This window comes from Lynx canadensis, chromosome E1 (genome assembly GCF_007474595.2).
Source record: "Lynx canadensis isolate LIC74 chromosome E1, mLynCan4.pri.v2, whole genome shotgun sequence".
Lineage (NCBI taxonomy): Eukaryota > Metazoa > Chordata > Mammalia > Carnivora > Felidae > Lynx > Lynx canadensis.
Genome location: NC_044316.2, coordinates 3,687,726 through 3,701,615, shown reverse-complemented (window position 1 = coordinate 3,701,615; position 13,890 = coordinate 3,687,726). Strand labels below are relative to the sequence as shown.

The window sequence follows — 13,890 nt, the reverse complement described above, 5'->3', positions numbered from 1 at the left end:
CACAAGAACGTGTCATTTGTTTGAATGATGTCGGGTGACTCGGGAGACCCCGAGGGATCACCGAGCCAGCCGCGTGTCAGGAAGAGTCAGAACTAAGGCACATCCTGGGACCTCCGGGCCCATTTTGTCGGCCCCCTCTCTGGAGTGTCACCGTTACCGTGACCGAGCCCCAACCCCGCTCGGTCTGAGCTCCACGATTCCTGGGGAAGGGAGCCCGGTGGCCTCACGCGGGCTCCACCGCTGGGCCCCTCAGCTGTGCCTGTGGGAGGGTCAAGTGGAACAGACACAGCCGCTGCCCCCACCCCACCTGCCAGGAAGATGTTTTCTTGAGGTTCGGATTCAAATATACCACCCGGTGGGCTTCTGTATCTCAGTGAAATGATTTGCTTTAAAAAAAGAAAATTCAGGGGCGCCTGGGTGGCGCAGTCGGTTAAGCGTCCGACTTCAGCCAGGTCACGATCTCGCGGTCCGTGAGTTCGAGCCCCGCGTCGGGCTCTGGGCTGACGGCTCGGAGCCTGGAGACTGTTTCCGATTCTGCGTCTCCCTCTCTCTCTGCCCCTCCCCCGTTCATGCTCTGTCTCTCTCTGTCCCAAAAATAAATAAACGTTGAAAAAAAAAATTAAAACAAAAATAATAAAAGAAAATTGAAAATCAGAAGGATGAGCATCTGATGTATCAAAAAAGTATCCTCTCGATCCCCCTGCCCTGCCTTTCTGTACCCGACTCCGGGCTTTGGCAGAGGCTCCGTCCTGTCACCCTGCGCGGGGTCCCTAATTGGTGCCAGGTGACGTGCCCCGGTCCAAACGCCACAACTGAAAGGGATGTGTGATGATGAATCCGTAGCCTGACTGGAGCCATCCAGAAATCTTCTGACACTTAGTCAGGAGGGAATTGTCAAAACAAGAGATCCGTAACAGAGTTCCTGACTGTCTTTTCAAAGACACTTGAATCTCTGCCAGATTCCAGACAGATTCCCATTCCCCGGGGTTATGCCCGGCACAGCGAGGGGATATTTCTTCGCCAAAATCGATGCGCCAGAGAACGGGCATTAAATGACTGAGCTGAAGTGTCACCCTAAGCCACTTTTGGTTGCTGATACGAAGGATCGGCCGTTCAGGGCGCAGTCGCGCTGTGGGATTGCGGAGCGTTGCCGGGGCCGGCCTACTTCGGGGAAGGGAAGTGAGTAACACACGAGGCACACAGACGGGGCCCAGAAACTAGTCAGCACCTTCTGCGCAGGAAACAACAGCGATGGCCGAGTTCTTACATCCTCCCTCTAAGGATCGGTATCATCCGCAGAGCGTTTTTGTGGTGTTTTGCGGAGGCAGGGACGCGCGGATTCCCCTCCTCTCTGGGGAGGCCGGGAGGCCCCGAAGAGCCAAATGCGAATGTTCGCACCCGCCTAGATTCTGGTGTGGTTCACTCTGACCCGTCTGTGCTGCGACCGGGTTTGGCCTGGCTGGTGACGTGGGCTCTCACGTCCCATCGCCACTGACCCAGTGTCAAGTGTGGGCCTCGTCGGGGCCCCGTGGCCGCGACAGAGCCACTCGACGCCCAGCGGGACAGGCCCTCATCCCCGGAGCCCAGAGCCCTGGAACGTGCCTTTCTCCGGGCCCACATCCGGCTCTTCGCCCGGCTTCTGCAGTCTTAATTCCTTTTAATTTCCTGTTTCTGGGCAAGCCCCTCCTCTCGTCCCATCCCCCACCCTCGGGTCAGGCCACCTTCCCCGATTCCTGCTTCCTGCGCTCTCTCTCTCTCTCTCTCTCTGGCCCCCAGATGTCTCCCCACACAGACCTCCTTCCCCACAGGCGCCGCCTTCTCTCCAGAGTTGACTTTTTTCCAGCGTCTCTGTGACGCAGTGTTGCCTCTTGTAGGCCCTGGGCTGTCGTGCCAGCCCAGGGACGGGGGGCCGATTGTCCCCAGATGGGGCCTGGGCCTTCAGAGGACGGTGCGTGAGGGAGAGGCCCCCCTCCCCTCCCCGCGTCACCCCGGCACAAACCCAGCGTGGGCACGGCCACTCTGCAGAAGAGCACAGCCCTTACCCCTCAGGAAGCTTGTTCCTTCCCAGACGAGCCAGGGTTGGGTGGGCCATGCGTGCTGTCCCTCCGCCGTGGCCCCAAGGACGCTGGCTTCCCGCGCTGTGGCCGTCTCACTCCGGCAGGCTGGCAAGGGGCCAGGCCCGCGCTTGTCCCCGGGCTGTGGTCCTGTCCAAAGGCAGAGACGGACGCACTCAGCACGACCTCAGGCCGAAGCAGTAAACTCTGTTTAATCTCAGTTTTCTCTGTGTTCGGTCAGAACCAAGCCAACTGGGCAGTTCTTTGCCTTGTCATGTGTGTCTCTGAGGGGGTCTCTCAGTGTCACGGACCACGGCTCCCACCGTCACCCGGCCGGCCCTCAGTGGTCGCTGCCCCTCCTGAGCCCGCTCCCTTCCAGGGAACGCGGCCCGAGGGCCCAGAACCAGCTCTGCTGTTGACTTGTTCCCTTCCTAGGGCTCTCCGAAGGGCAGCGTGGGGCCAGCCTCTGAGCCCCGTTTTCCTCTGTGCAAATTGGGGGAAATCGTTGCTTTGCCAGCCTCCCCCCCACCCCCCACCAAGCCCTGCCAACTTTTGGGGATTTGAGCAGAGGACATTCTGAGCACACATACATCCAATAGCATCACAGCAGCTCTTTTTTTTTTTTTTTTTTTTTTTTTTTTTTACTGTTAATTTATTTTTGAGAGACAGAAAGTGTACAAGTGCCTGTGAGCCTCAGAGGGCCAGAGAGAGAGGGACTGAGAGGTTCCAAAGCAGGCTCCGAGCTGTCAGCACAAAGCCCGATGCGGGGCTCAAACTCACCAACCGTGAGATCGTGACCTGAGCCGAAGTCGGACGTTCAAGTGACTGAGCCACCCAGGCTCCCCTGACTTTTTTTTTTTTTTTTTTTACTTCTGTTCTCTTTATGCTTCTATCACTTGCATCGACGGTCCCGCGATTATGCCGGACTGGCTGGCACCCTCCCGCGGGGTGACCGTGCTCCAGGGCTGGGCACAACTTCAGAGCCCCCACCAGGCTTTCCGCGGGCCTTCTAGACTCCCCTTGGGTTTGCTTCACACTTCTCCCCCCGCCCGCGAGCCCGTCCTCCGCGCTGGCCCTGCTCTGACCTTGCCTTCCTCGCAGGGCCCACATCCTGGGCCACCGGCCCCTCTCACCCAGCGTCCACTTGGCTTCCGACGGCAGCCAGCGCCCGCCCGGCCCAGCCGCCCCTCCTGTGGCCAGTGACCCAGACAGATGCTGCCAGACATATTCCTCCCCAAACTTCCCACCTTCACTGGATGCCCGTCACCCCAGCTGGGCTGCAGCTGGAACCGGGCTCCGTTTCTGAACTGGGTGCCACCCGGCTGTTCCCGGGTTCGCCCCTCTTTCTTCACTTCTGGGACAAGTGACATCTCAGTTCCGTCGTCAGGCCGTGAGCCCGGCTCCCTCGCGGGACATCATGCGGCATGTGCCGCACACGGGCGCCTTCTTAGCAGCGGGCCGTGCACGCGGGGGTAATTCGTGTCGTCGTAGCTGCCGTTCACAGGGCCCCGGATTCGCCCCGGGAGCCTCGGGCACCTCATCTTACTGAATCCTCACGGCACAACTACGAAGTCGGTGTCTGGGGGCTTTTACTGATGGCGGGACCGGCCTCAGACGGAAGGAACTTCGCCAGTGCCTCCTATATACCACCGGCAGCTCGGAGGTCGGGTCTCCCTGACCCCCAAACCCAGCGCCCGGGCCACCACGCCCGACTGCACGCTCCCTGCTGCTGGAGCCCCCCTGGCCTGAGGAAAGGCATGTTTGTAAGCGATAGGGGCCTGTAGGGGCAGAGGACGGTCATTTAAGGCACGAACCTGGCCAGAGGAGGGAGGAGTGTCTCTGGCTCCAGGGAAGCCAGCAGGCGGCCTGGAGGGAGCGGAGTCCCAGCCGAGCGGCCCAGGCGGTGGCGCCCCGTAGGGTGACGGAGGGCAGAGGGTCCGAGCAGACGGGTGAGAGGGCGTGAGGTCTGGTGAGCGGAGGGAACCCACCAGGGCTGCCCAGGAGCGCTCACCCCTGAGCAGAGAAAAAGAAAGCCTGAGGATGGGTCGCGTGCCAGGTCAGAACAGAACCAAACTCGGAAGGTCAGAGAAGACTCCCGTTCAGTTCTGGACGAAGGCAGCGCTGTCGGCAGGAGACGGTGGCACAGAGCGGTGGCGTGAAGCCGATGCCCCAGGGGCCCGGGGAGGCCGTGGGTGCCCCTGTCCCCAGCCGCTGAGCTCCAGGCCCCCCCGCTGCCCGGCAGAGCCCCCCCAGCTCCGGCCAGGAACCCGCGGGTAACCGCGGTTCTCCGGCCCTGCAGCCTGAGAATCGATCAGAATGTAAATACGTTCCCCTTCGCCGCCGGCCGTCTACTCTTGCCTTCGCTTATTTGCCCAGTAATGGGATTACAGGGGACATTTACATGAACTTTGGAAAACAAATATTCCAGTTTTGCCTTCTCTCCTGCTTCTTGCTCACCTCAGCTCAGGACTCCGCCGCGAGAGAGCTGTTTGATCCGCGGGAGCCAACTGCGTAATGCGTGAGCAAATGTCACCTGTTCACAGGCACAACTGGGGAAAAAGCCCCCCAGCCGACTCTAGGCGGGTTTCATAAATGCCTGCCGTGGACCCTCAGAGTTATCAGCCGCACGAGAGGTGCTCGCGGGCGCGGACTCGAACAGGTCGGGCACGAGCATATGTATTTTGGTCCAAAGCAACCGACGATCGCGGAGCAGCCAATACAGCTCTCCTGGGATAAGCAGAACCGGATGAAAAGACTTTAGATAAAATTGCCCTCCAAACCCCCCACCTCCTGCCCCATCACCCCTGCACCCTCTCCTCTCCCGCCGCGCTTCGCTCCGCACCCCTACAGCTGAGGGCGCAAGTGTCCGGAAGTGCCCCAAAGCGCCTGTGCTGAGATCTGCTCTCCCTCTCTCAAGGAAGGCCAGACTTTGTAATCCTCCTCCCCTCCTCCCTCCCCTCCTCCCCCTCCTCCCTCCCCCTCCTCCCCTCCTCCCTCCCCCTCCTCCCTCCCCCTCCTCCTCCCCTCCTTCCTCCCCCTCCTCCCCTCCTCCCTCCCCCTCCTCCCTCCCCCTCCTCCTCCCCTCCTTCCTCCCCCTCCTCCCCTCCTTCCTCCCCCTCCTCCCCTCCTCCCTCCCCCTCCTCCTCCCCTCCTCCCTCCCCCTCCTCCTCCCCTCCTTCCTCCCCCTCCTCCCCTCCTTCCTCCTCCCCCTCCTCCCCTCCTCCCTCCCCCTCCTCCCTCCCCCTCCTCCCCCTCCTCCCTCCCCCTCCTCCCTCCCCCTCCTCCCCTCCTCCCTCCCCCTCCTCCCCCTCCTCCCTCCCCCTCCTCCCCTCCTTCCTCCTCCCCCTCCTCCCCTCCTTCCTCCTCCCCCTCCTCCCTCCCCCTCCTCCCCTCCTTCCTCCCTCCCCCTCCTCCCCTCCTTCCTCCTCCCCCTCCTCCCTCCCCCTCCTCCCCCTCCTCCCTCCCCCTCCTCCCTCCCCCTCCTCCCTTCCCCTCCTCCCCCTCCTCCCTCCCCCTCCTCCCTCCCCTTCCTCCTCCTCTCCCTCTCCCTTCTTCCCCTCCTCCCCTTCCTCCTCCATAAGCACAAAGAGCCGTTACCTATGCCCGACTACGGCAGACACATCGGCAGCACCGGCCCCGTTAATTCGCAGGTTTCCAGCGTCTCACTGGGGAAAAATAGGGACCGTGAATCCGGATGAACAGACTTTCAGAAAACGCAGCGCTGTCCCGGAGAGACTGTGTTTCAGGTGCCTTCCCCGTCTGAAAAGGAGTTTGTTCTCTTAGATCTTTGTTTAATGGCTGTAAATATTGCGAGTGGTGAAGGAATCCTCATCTGGTGAACTGACCAAAGGAAGTGGACATTTTTTTCCCACTCCCGTAACTCTGGCATGCCCCCCTGCCTGGCCCCCCCTCCCCCGCAGGGGGCACTGGGTGTCGGGAGGGAGACCCCGCGTCGCCAGGTGCCCGCAGCAGCAGGGCGCGGAGCCGAGCGAGGCCCAGCGGGGGAAGCGATCCCCATCCAGGGGCCCCGCCAGGTGTTCCCGTGCTGGGGCCGGGGGCAAAGAGCGTTCATTGTTTGAGAAGTTGGCAGGTTCCCAGAAGTTCAACTGTCTTGCCTCGTTCTGAAACGTCAAACATTTCCTTAGCCGGGGGATGGACAAGCAGACCCCTGAGGTTTCAACACCGCTCGGAGGCAAAAGAAAGGAGTTCTCTCTGTCCCACGTGACCGACTACGAGTCACAGTCTTCCCGTGACCCTCCGGCCGCGTGGTCTCCTGTGACCTCCGGGCTGGGGCCACTTTCCCATCTCTGTCTTCAAGAAAAAGCAAATCGTCGGGGCTTATGCACGGTGGGGACTTTTTTTTTTTTTTTTTTTAGCGATGGCTTATCTTGGAGGGGTTCTCACTGAAGTCTCGGGAGATGAAGTATGTCTGTCTGGGGGTTCACTTCAAAAGAATACACCCGGACAGGGCACGGGGGAGGGTACAGGCGAAGCCAGACTGGTCGTGAATCGAGCCTCGCGCATCACGGGGCATCATTACTCGCCCATCTACTTCTGCGCCTGTTTCAAAGTTGCCACCGTAGACGGTGGGAAGGAGGGAAGGAGGAAGGAAAAAGAGAAGAGGGGGCAAGAATGAGTGGAAACTCTGTATCCCAGATTCTCAGCCCAGAGGAGTCTGGGCCCCTGTCCCTGGTAAACCCCACATCGTGTTGGGAACCAGGATCCCCCCTGCACGGGCCCCCCTGGTGCAGAGAAAGGGGAAGAGGTGGAACAGGGGTGAGTTCCACCCCTGCAAGGACAGGGCCTTCGGTAAGAGCTTTCCCTCGCGGATGAGGTGGAGGAGACAGGATTTCTCTCGGGCTAAGAAGCAAGTAAGCAAGGAGATCACACGGAACCCCGAGCACGGGAAATATTCCACACACGGCACCGCTCAGCCCCCCCTGGCTTTAGAACGAGCCTTGGTGACTCTTCCCGAAACATCCTTTAGAGGAGAGACACTCCCTTCAAGAAAGGTGCCAGAGCCGTGGCCACGTTCCAAGAAGGCCAGACTCTTAAAGAGAAAGGATCACCGGGTGGCAAGATATGTAAACACCTGCTCTTTGGCCCAGAGAACCCAAAAGGCTGCAGCTGGCCTTTGCTGGTCATCGTCCCTTGCCGTCTTGAAGTGACTTCGTCAGTTGACCCTCTCCGCCCATACCAGTTCACTGAAACCTGTTGAAAATGTCCTAGCCAGAGGGCCCCTGTTTGCCCCGAGACGCCTTAAAATGTAAAAGACCTAGTTTTCATTGCTCTTAAAGTCGCCTTTGCATCGTTGCGCGGGGACCCGCCTGACCACATGGCATCAGGTGACCACTGTCTGTGGCACCAGGAGCTCAAGGGCATCTTCGGTTTTCACGGGCATCAGGTGCCCTGGGTCACCTCTGCTGTGGCGCGTTCGTAAGACCCACAGTTTCTGTGATAGAAAAATTAGCAGCTGGAAGAGGAATTGCTGTATTTTTTTTTTTAATTTTAATGTCTATTTATCTTTGAGAGACAGAGAGCACTAGCGGGGGAGGGGCAGGGAGAGAGAGGGAGACACAGAATCCGAAGCAGGCTCCAGGTTCCGAGCCATCAGCACAGAGCCTGATGCGGGGCTCGAACCCACGGACGGCGAGATCGTGCCCTGAGCCGAAGTCGGACGCTCAGCCGACTGAGCCCCCCGGGCGCCCCAAGGAATTGCTGTGTCATAGCAGTTCCGAGAGGCGCAGCCACCTGTCCGCTAAGCGGTCCCATTAAAGGCATCAGCCCAGGAGCTTCTGTCTGGCCCCCTGGCGTCTGTGTGGCATTTGTTGACAGTGGCTGACCACTTTGTGAATCTTCTCTTTCTTTGGCTTCCTTGACACATGTTCTCAGCTTCTCTCTCTCTTTCTCTCTGTCCACTGTTCCTCCTTTGTCTTTCTTACCGGTTCCTCTTATCCCTTCCAGTGACTCAATGCGTTTATTCACGTCTATAAAAAAGGACGTGCGGTGACTGTTCCGTGGGTGAGGCTCTGTGCTCGGTCCTGGGGAGACGGCGGCCAGCTAGACGGGCTCAGTCCCTGCCTCGGACACTCAGGGGCCAGTAACCGCCGGTGCCTGGGGCCTCTTCCCTTGGATCGTGAGCTTTGTGTGTGTGCAGGCTGACCCCGGGCGTATGGTGCCTACTTCCCAGCCGGTGACGGTTCTCCACGTCTCGCTCTCCTCTCCCGTTCTGCTATTCTCATCACCACCCTGACGTGAAGACGCAGGGTCACTTGTGTCGGCCTCTCTCCCTCAGTCCAGAACCCCCGCCACACGGCGAGCCTCGCGGCCTCGAGTGCCCTCCCGGCTCCGACCCTGCCCGAGCGTCGGCAACAGCTGCCTGAGACAGCACGCCTCGTCTCCCGCCTTTCCTCAACACCCGGGCCTCCCCCCTTGTCTTCGGGGGACGCCTGGGCTCTGGAGCCCTAGCAGCCACCCCCGACGCTCCTCAGGCCATCTGCGCCCTCCAGTTGAGGATTGTTCCCTAGACGTCGGAGGACGACGTCTCCGCCCCGCCAGGAACTAGTGGGATTCCTGCCCAGGTGGAACTTTCGGTCAACCTGAAGATGTTTCTGGAGGCAGAAATGCACAAAAAGGAGACTTGTTCTTCTCGTTCTGGCAAGAAGATGGACCGAGATAATGTTGACACACACGTGCCCACACACACACGCACACCTTCCTACAAGCATCTCGAAAGGCAAGATAAAATATTACAGCCTCTCCCCTAAAATGCTAACCCACGGCGGAATTTACAAGGAAGAGAGGAAATCCCCAGATGAAGGAAGTGGAGGGAGAACTGGAAACCAGGGCCTGAATGGATGAACCGAGGCCACGGCTAGGTCGTTATCGGCCACAGTGATGCAGAGCAGGGATCGACTCGGTTCTGTGAAAAGCCAGACAGGAAATAGTTTAGACTTTGCAGACCACCGGCCGCGTGTCACATCTACTTCTTTGTCTTTTTTGACAACCCTTAAAAAACAGAAAAACCATTTCTTGGCTCAGGGGCTGTACGAAAACAGACCGCCAGCCAGGTTTGGTGCAAAGGTCCACAGTTTGCCGACCCTTGATGTAGAGACTTGGGTCTATGTCCGTATGAAATCAGGGGGAGAACTCTTAGGTCCCCAACAGGGGGTAGGTCTCTCAGAAGATCAGATCATCAGAGAAAGAGGGTGTCTTGAGAAAAAATCGCCCACTCTCACAGGGAGATGATAAGGAGGCTGGCCATGTGTCTTTAAGTCCCTTCCTTCTTAATGTTTAAAACGATGGGCGTGTTCTGCCTTACATGGGTTGAATTGAAAATACATACTACTTGGACTGCATTGGACCCTGGAGGTCTGTGGAGAGGATTCAGGGCGTCTGTGAACTTGGGTGGGAAAGCAAATTGCATTCTTACTTCTACTAACCTCCAACGGAGTGCAGCCTTTTCCTCAGTTAAGATCGTAGGCAGGTAACCACAGTGGCTTTGTCACCAGTGGAACTCACAGGCATTTCCACATCAAAATAGAGTGTGTTATTATGATCTCAAAATTTTTAAACGTATATCTGATATGCATGTTTCGTTACAACCGGGAATTTTAAAACATGCTTCTGAGTTAACTGTTGGGCCAAAGAAGTTGCCTAAAATTTTGAAAGACGTGGAGTTTAGAAACGAAGAACAGTGCCGCTTTTTCATATGAGAAGTTGTAGGCTTACAGGGGCCCGTACTTGGAAGAAAGATGGCAAATGAATGAGTTGACTTTCTGCTCAAGAGGTTAGAGACAAAACAGCAGGGTGAAGCCAAAGAAAGTCTAGGAACAGAAGGATTAATGAAAATAGATGCAGAAATTCAATAAAACACAAAGTAAATGAGAGGTGGTCAGCAAAGTCAGGACTTATCCTCGGGGGGGCGCCTGGGTGGCTCAGCCCGTTAAGCGTCCAAGTCTCGGTTTCGGCTCAGGTCATGATCTCACAGGTCATGGGTTCGAGCCCGGTGTTGGGGTCTGTGCTGACAGCGCGGAGCCTGCTTGGGATCCTTTCTCTCTGCCCCTCCCCCACTCACGCTGTCTCCGTCTCCCTCAAAATAAATAAATAAATAAATAAGCTTAAAAAAAACTAATTCTTGGGAAAGTTGAACAACAAGAGGCATCTTGAGGCTAATCAGGAAAAAGAATGCTCAACTACGCGGTGTCAGAGACGAAAAGAAGGACGCGGATAGAGCACAGTGTTGAAATTATAAGAGAACGTCACAAACGGTTTTACGCCAGTACTTTCGAGCACTCAGAAAAAAATGGGCAGTTCCCCAGGAAAATATAACTTAACAAAACCGGCTCAAGAAGAAGGGAGAGCGGGGCTCCCACGTCAGAAACCGTCCAAGCCTGTCGGGTGAGTGTTGAGGACACGCCTCGTAACGGTTCGTCTGTTTGCTCAACAAATATGTGTGGAGCCTCGAGCAGCAGGGGAAGTCATCACAGCTCGAGACCTTACGTCAGTTCTGCCCAGGAGGACTTCCTGTGATGAAGGAAGTCTCTGTTGTCTGTGTCCAGCACGGTGGCCATTGGCCACAGGTGGCTCTTGAGCACTTGACATATGGCGAGTGTAAATGAGAAACTGAGTCCTTTAATTTTATTTATCTTTTGAATTTTATTTTTTTTATTTGAGAGAGAGAGTACATGCAAGAGCGGGGGTGGGGTGGAGAGAGAGAGAGAGAGAGAGAGAGAGAGAGAGAGAGAATCCCAAGCAGGCTCCATGTTCTGCACAGAGCCCGAAGGGGGGCTCGATCCCACCACCCTGGGATCGTGACCTGAGCCGAAATCAAGAGTACGACACTCAACTGACTGAGCCACCCAGGCGCCCCTATTTGATTTTAACGTTTATTTGTTTTTGAGACAGAGAGAGACAGAGCATGAACAGGGGAGGGGCAGAGAGAGAGGGAGACACAGAATCTGAAACGGGCTCCGGGCCCCGAGCTGTCAGCACAGAGCCCGACGCGGGGCTCGAACTCCAGACCGTGAGATCGTGACCTGAGCCGAAGTCGGACGCCTAACCGACTGAGCCACCCAGGTGCCCCACCCCTATTTAATTTTAATCAATTGCAATTTAAATAGCCCCACGTGGCCAGCCAGCAGCTAGTTAATAACACCAGCAGGATGTTAGTGACTTCCCGTAAGAGCATAGGGAGTGGACTCCTGGGACTGACCTCTCTGGAAACAGCTTCTCAGTCTGAGGTGGGCAGTCCTGTTGGCCAAACCACCATGTGACCCCGTGTGCTTGACCCCCCACCTCCCCCCCCCCCATTACTTCCCAGACGCTTCCCCACGCTTTATCTCCTCGCTTCCCTCTGGGGGCCTCGGTAGCCCCAGGGTCCTCCGGCAAGTGGACGTTTTTGGAGCCCTGACTTTGCAGTAGTCTGTCCATTGGCTGTTCTGACAGATGACTGACATAAGCGTCTCGGGCTCCAGAAGAAAAGGCCAAGCCACGTGGAGACAGTGGAGAAAGCGGATCCGAGACTGAATACTGCCGCGCGAACCCCAGAGCCCTCTGCGTTATCGATGCTTCCCCAGCCAAACCGAAAACGGAGCCACGCTGCCCACGGAGAAGCCAGGGGCTGGGCGCGTGCTCCCCTCCTCACTCGAGGCCCCACCCAGAGCCCCCAGTCTGGCTGGCACTTTGCTGGCACAGCTCTCGAGGTAGCGAGGCGGACAGTCTCCAGCGTCCCCGGGGCAGCTGACCACCCCCGCCCCCCGCGCGCGCGCACACACACACACACACACTGAAGGCCGGGGGTGGGGGCACAGACGTGTCCATCCGCCGTCCCCTGTTAACCGGCTGTGTGACGCCCTTCTGGGACAGATCGCTAAAGGGGTCTCTCGTGCTTCTGTTTTCCAGGGATGGTCATGGTGATTTTACTGCTGCTCGTGGCCATTGTGGTCGTGGCGGTCTGGCCCACCAACTAGCGGCAGTGAAGGGCCCCCCCCAGCTGTGACACCCGCCAGCGACGGACAAAAGCTCGGCACCCCGTTGGTACGCGAAAAAGCTGCTCTCAATAAATTCCCCCCCGACGCTCTGAACGTCCGCTGTGCGTTGCTTCAGTAAAGCCAAGAGTGTGACGGCTCTGGAGGGCTGCCTGGAGCCGCGGGCCCGGCGTGACCCTATCGGTTTCGACATGGGTCGCTGGGGCGCCGGCCCGAGGTCCCGCCGGGGGTTGTGCCCTGTGGCTGCCAGGTGGTTTCCGACCACCCCGCGGTGTGCTGGGTATCCTGGGGGCACCAACAGAACGGGCAGTTTGAGGCCACGAATGTCTGTCTCCCTGGGGAAGTCATGTGCCCACGGAGGAAACAGTGAGTCCCTGTGTGTGCAGGTGGGCGGGGGGGGGGGGGGTGGCCGCACAGGCATGTGTCTGTGCACCTGTCACCCCGCCACCCTGCCCCAGTCCCCACTCCCAGGCTTGCTGCTGTCACTCAGAAACATTGCCAGACTCTACTTGGGGAGTAGAGCCAGGAGCACATCCCTTTCCCTCTGCGACCGTAAACCCATTTTCCAAGGCTGAAGCCTGATGATAAGTAACGTTGAGTAAAGTGGGTGCCGCGGGACGTGGTCAGGCTGGAAAGCACCGGTTAGGGCTCAGCGAAAGGTGTGGTTACGACGTCAGGAGGGCAGTGCCTTTATGTGGTGCCCGAACAGGCTCTGACCACCGTGTGCGTGTGTGTGTGTGTGCACGAGTGCATGTGTGAATAAGGACACAGAGGACATCTCCCGTGGGAGCGTCAGTGAGTTCCAGGTTCAAAGGCGCCCTCGGTCGGGTGTGTATAGAAAGCAGGACGGCCGGCCGGCCTGGCTTTTCTTTCCATGGCAAAGGGGGAAAGGGTTAGGGTTGCTGATGGGGCGGTTTCCAAAGGCACAGGGATTCGCTGAGGAGGAGGAGAGAGTGGGTCAGTGGGAGGGGACCCCAGGGTCTCCCGTGGATCTCCCACATACTGCGGGCGACTGCCCTCGAGAGGGACGGGCTTGGGACCGACGACCGCGCCGTGCCAGGCGGACCTGAGGTCCAGACACCTCGTCCTCAGAGAGCTTGGTGACGACCGTGCTCGGGGAGCGGGAAATCGCGGCAGGGGGCGGGGCCTCTTCCTGGTGGCTCTTCCCTGGGGGCACAGGCTCCCTTCAGGCTCCCGCCACGTGGGGTGAGCACACGGTCGTCACATGCCTGCCTCTCTCCTGCGAGGTGGTGCGGCCCTGGGCCCTCCTGGCTTCACCGCCCGACTCTGCCCCGTGACAGCCATCAGACGGGCCAGCACCGGGCCCGCGACCGGCCAAACCCGAAGGGCCCGGGTCCGTCCCAGATGTGGGGCAGCCGTCCCGTCCACTTGGACCCTGCTCCCCGCTGACCTCGGGGTCGGCCACCCCGTCGGAGCTCGGCTAGGCCTCGGGGTGAGAGGGGGGTGGGGAGGGGGCGTGAGCGGGGACCGCGCCGTCGGGCACCTGGGCCGGGAGGCAGGGGAGAGGAGGCAGAGGCAGGCTCCGTTCGAGGCGGGCGTGCTCCCGAAGGACAAGGGCCGTGCCGGACGGGGGGCCAAGGGCTTGCGGCCGGCCAGGCGCCCTAGACTGCTTTTCCCTCGTTGCGGGGGGTGGGGTGGGGAGGCGGGTGGTTGCTCCTGGATCACCTAAAGGAAGATCAAGAATCCGCAAAGCCACGTCGTCCGGCCTTGTCGTGCGAAACCCCGAGTCCGTATAAACAGCGTCTCCTTGGAACCCCCCCCCCCCCCCCCCCTTCGGGGCTCCCGGGAGGCGGCATTGAAGGTCTGTTTGACTTTCTCACCTCCTC

General features: G+C 58.9%; 1 protein-coding gene across 1 annotated transcript in view; it reads left to right on the top strand.

The window, feature by feature from the left end:
- STX8 (syntaxin 8) overlaps positions 1–12,139 on the top strand; it is a 251,648-nt gene extending 239,509 nt beyond the window's left edge. Inside the window, exon 8 of the mRNA XM_030296686.2 lies at positions 11,958–12,139. Within this exon, the coding sequence (XP_030152546.1) occupies positions 11,958–12,025 (68 nt within the window). The 3' untranslated portion in view covers positions 12,026–12,139. The remainder of the gene's footprint in view (positions 1–11,957) is intronic.
- Positions 12,140–13,890: the final 1,751 nt, after the last annotated feature.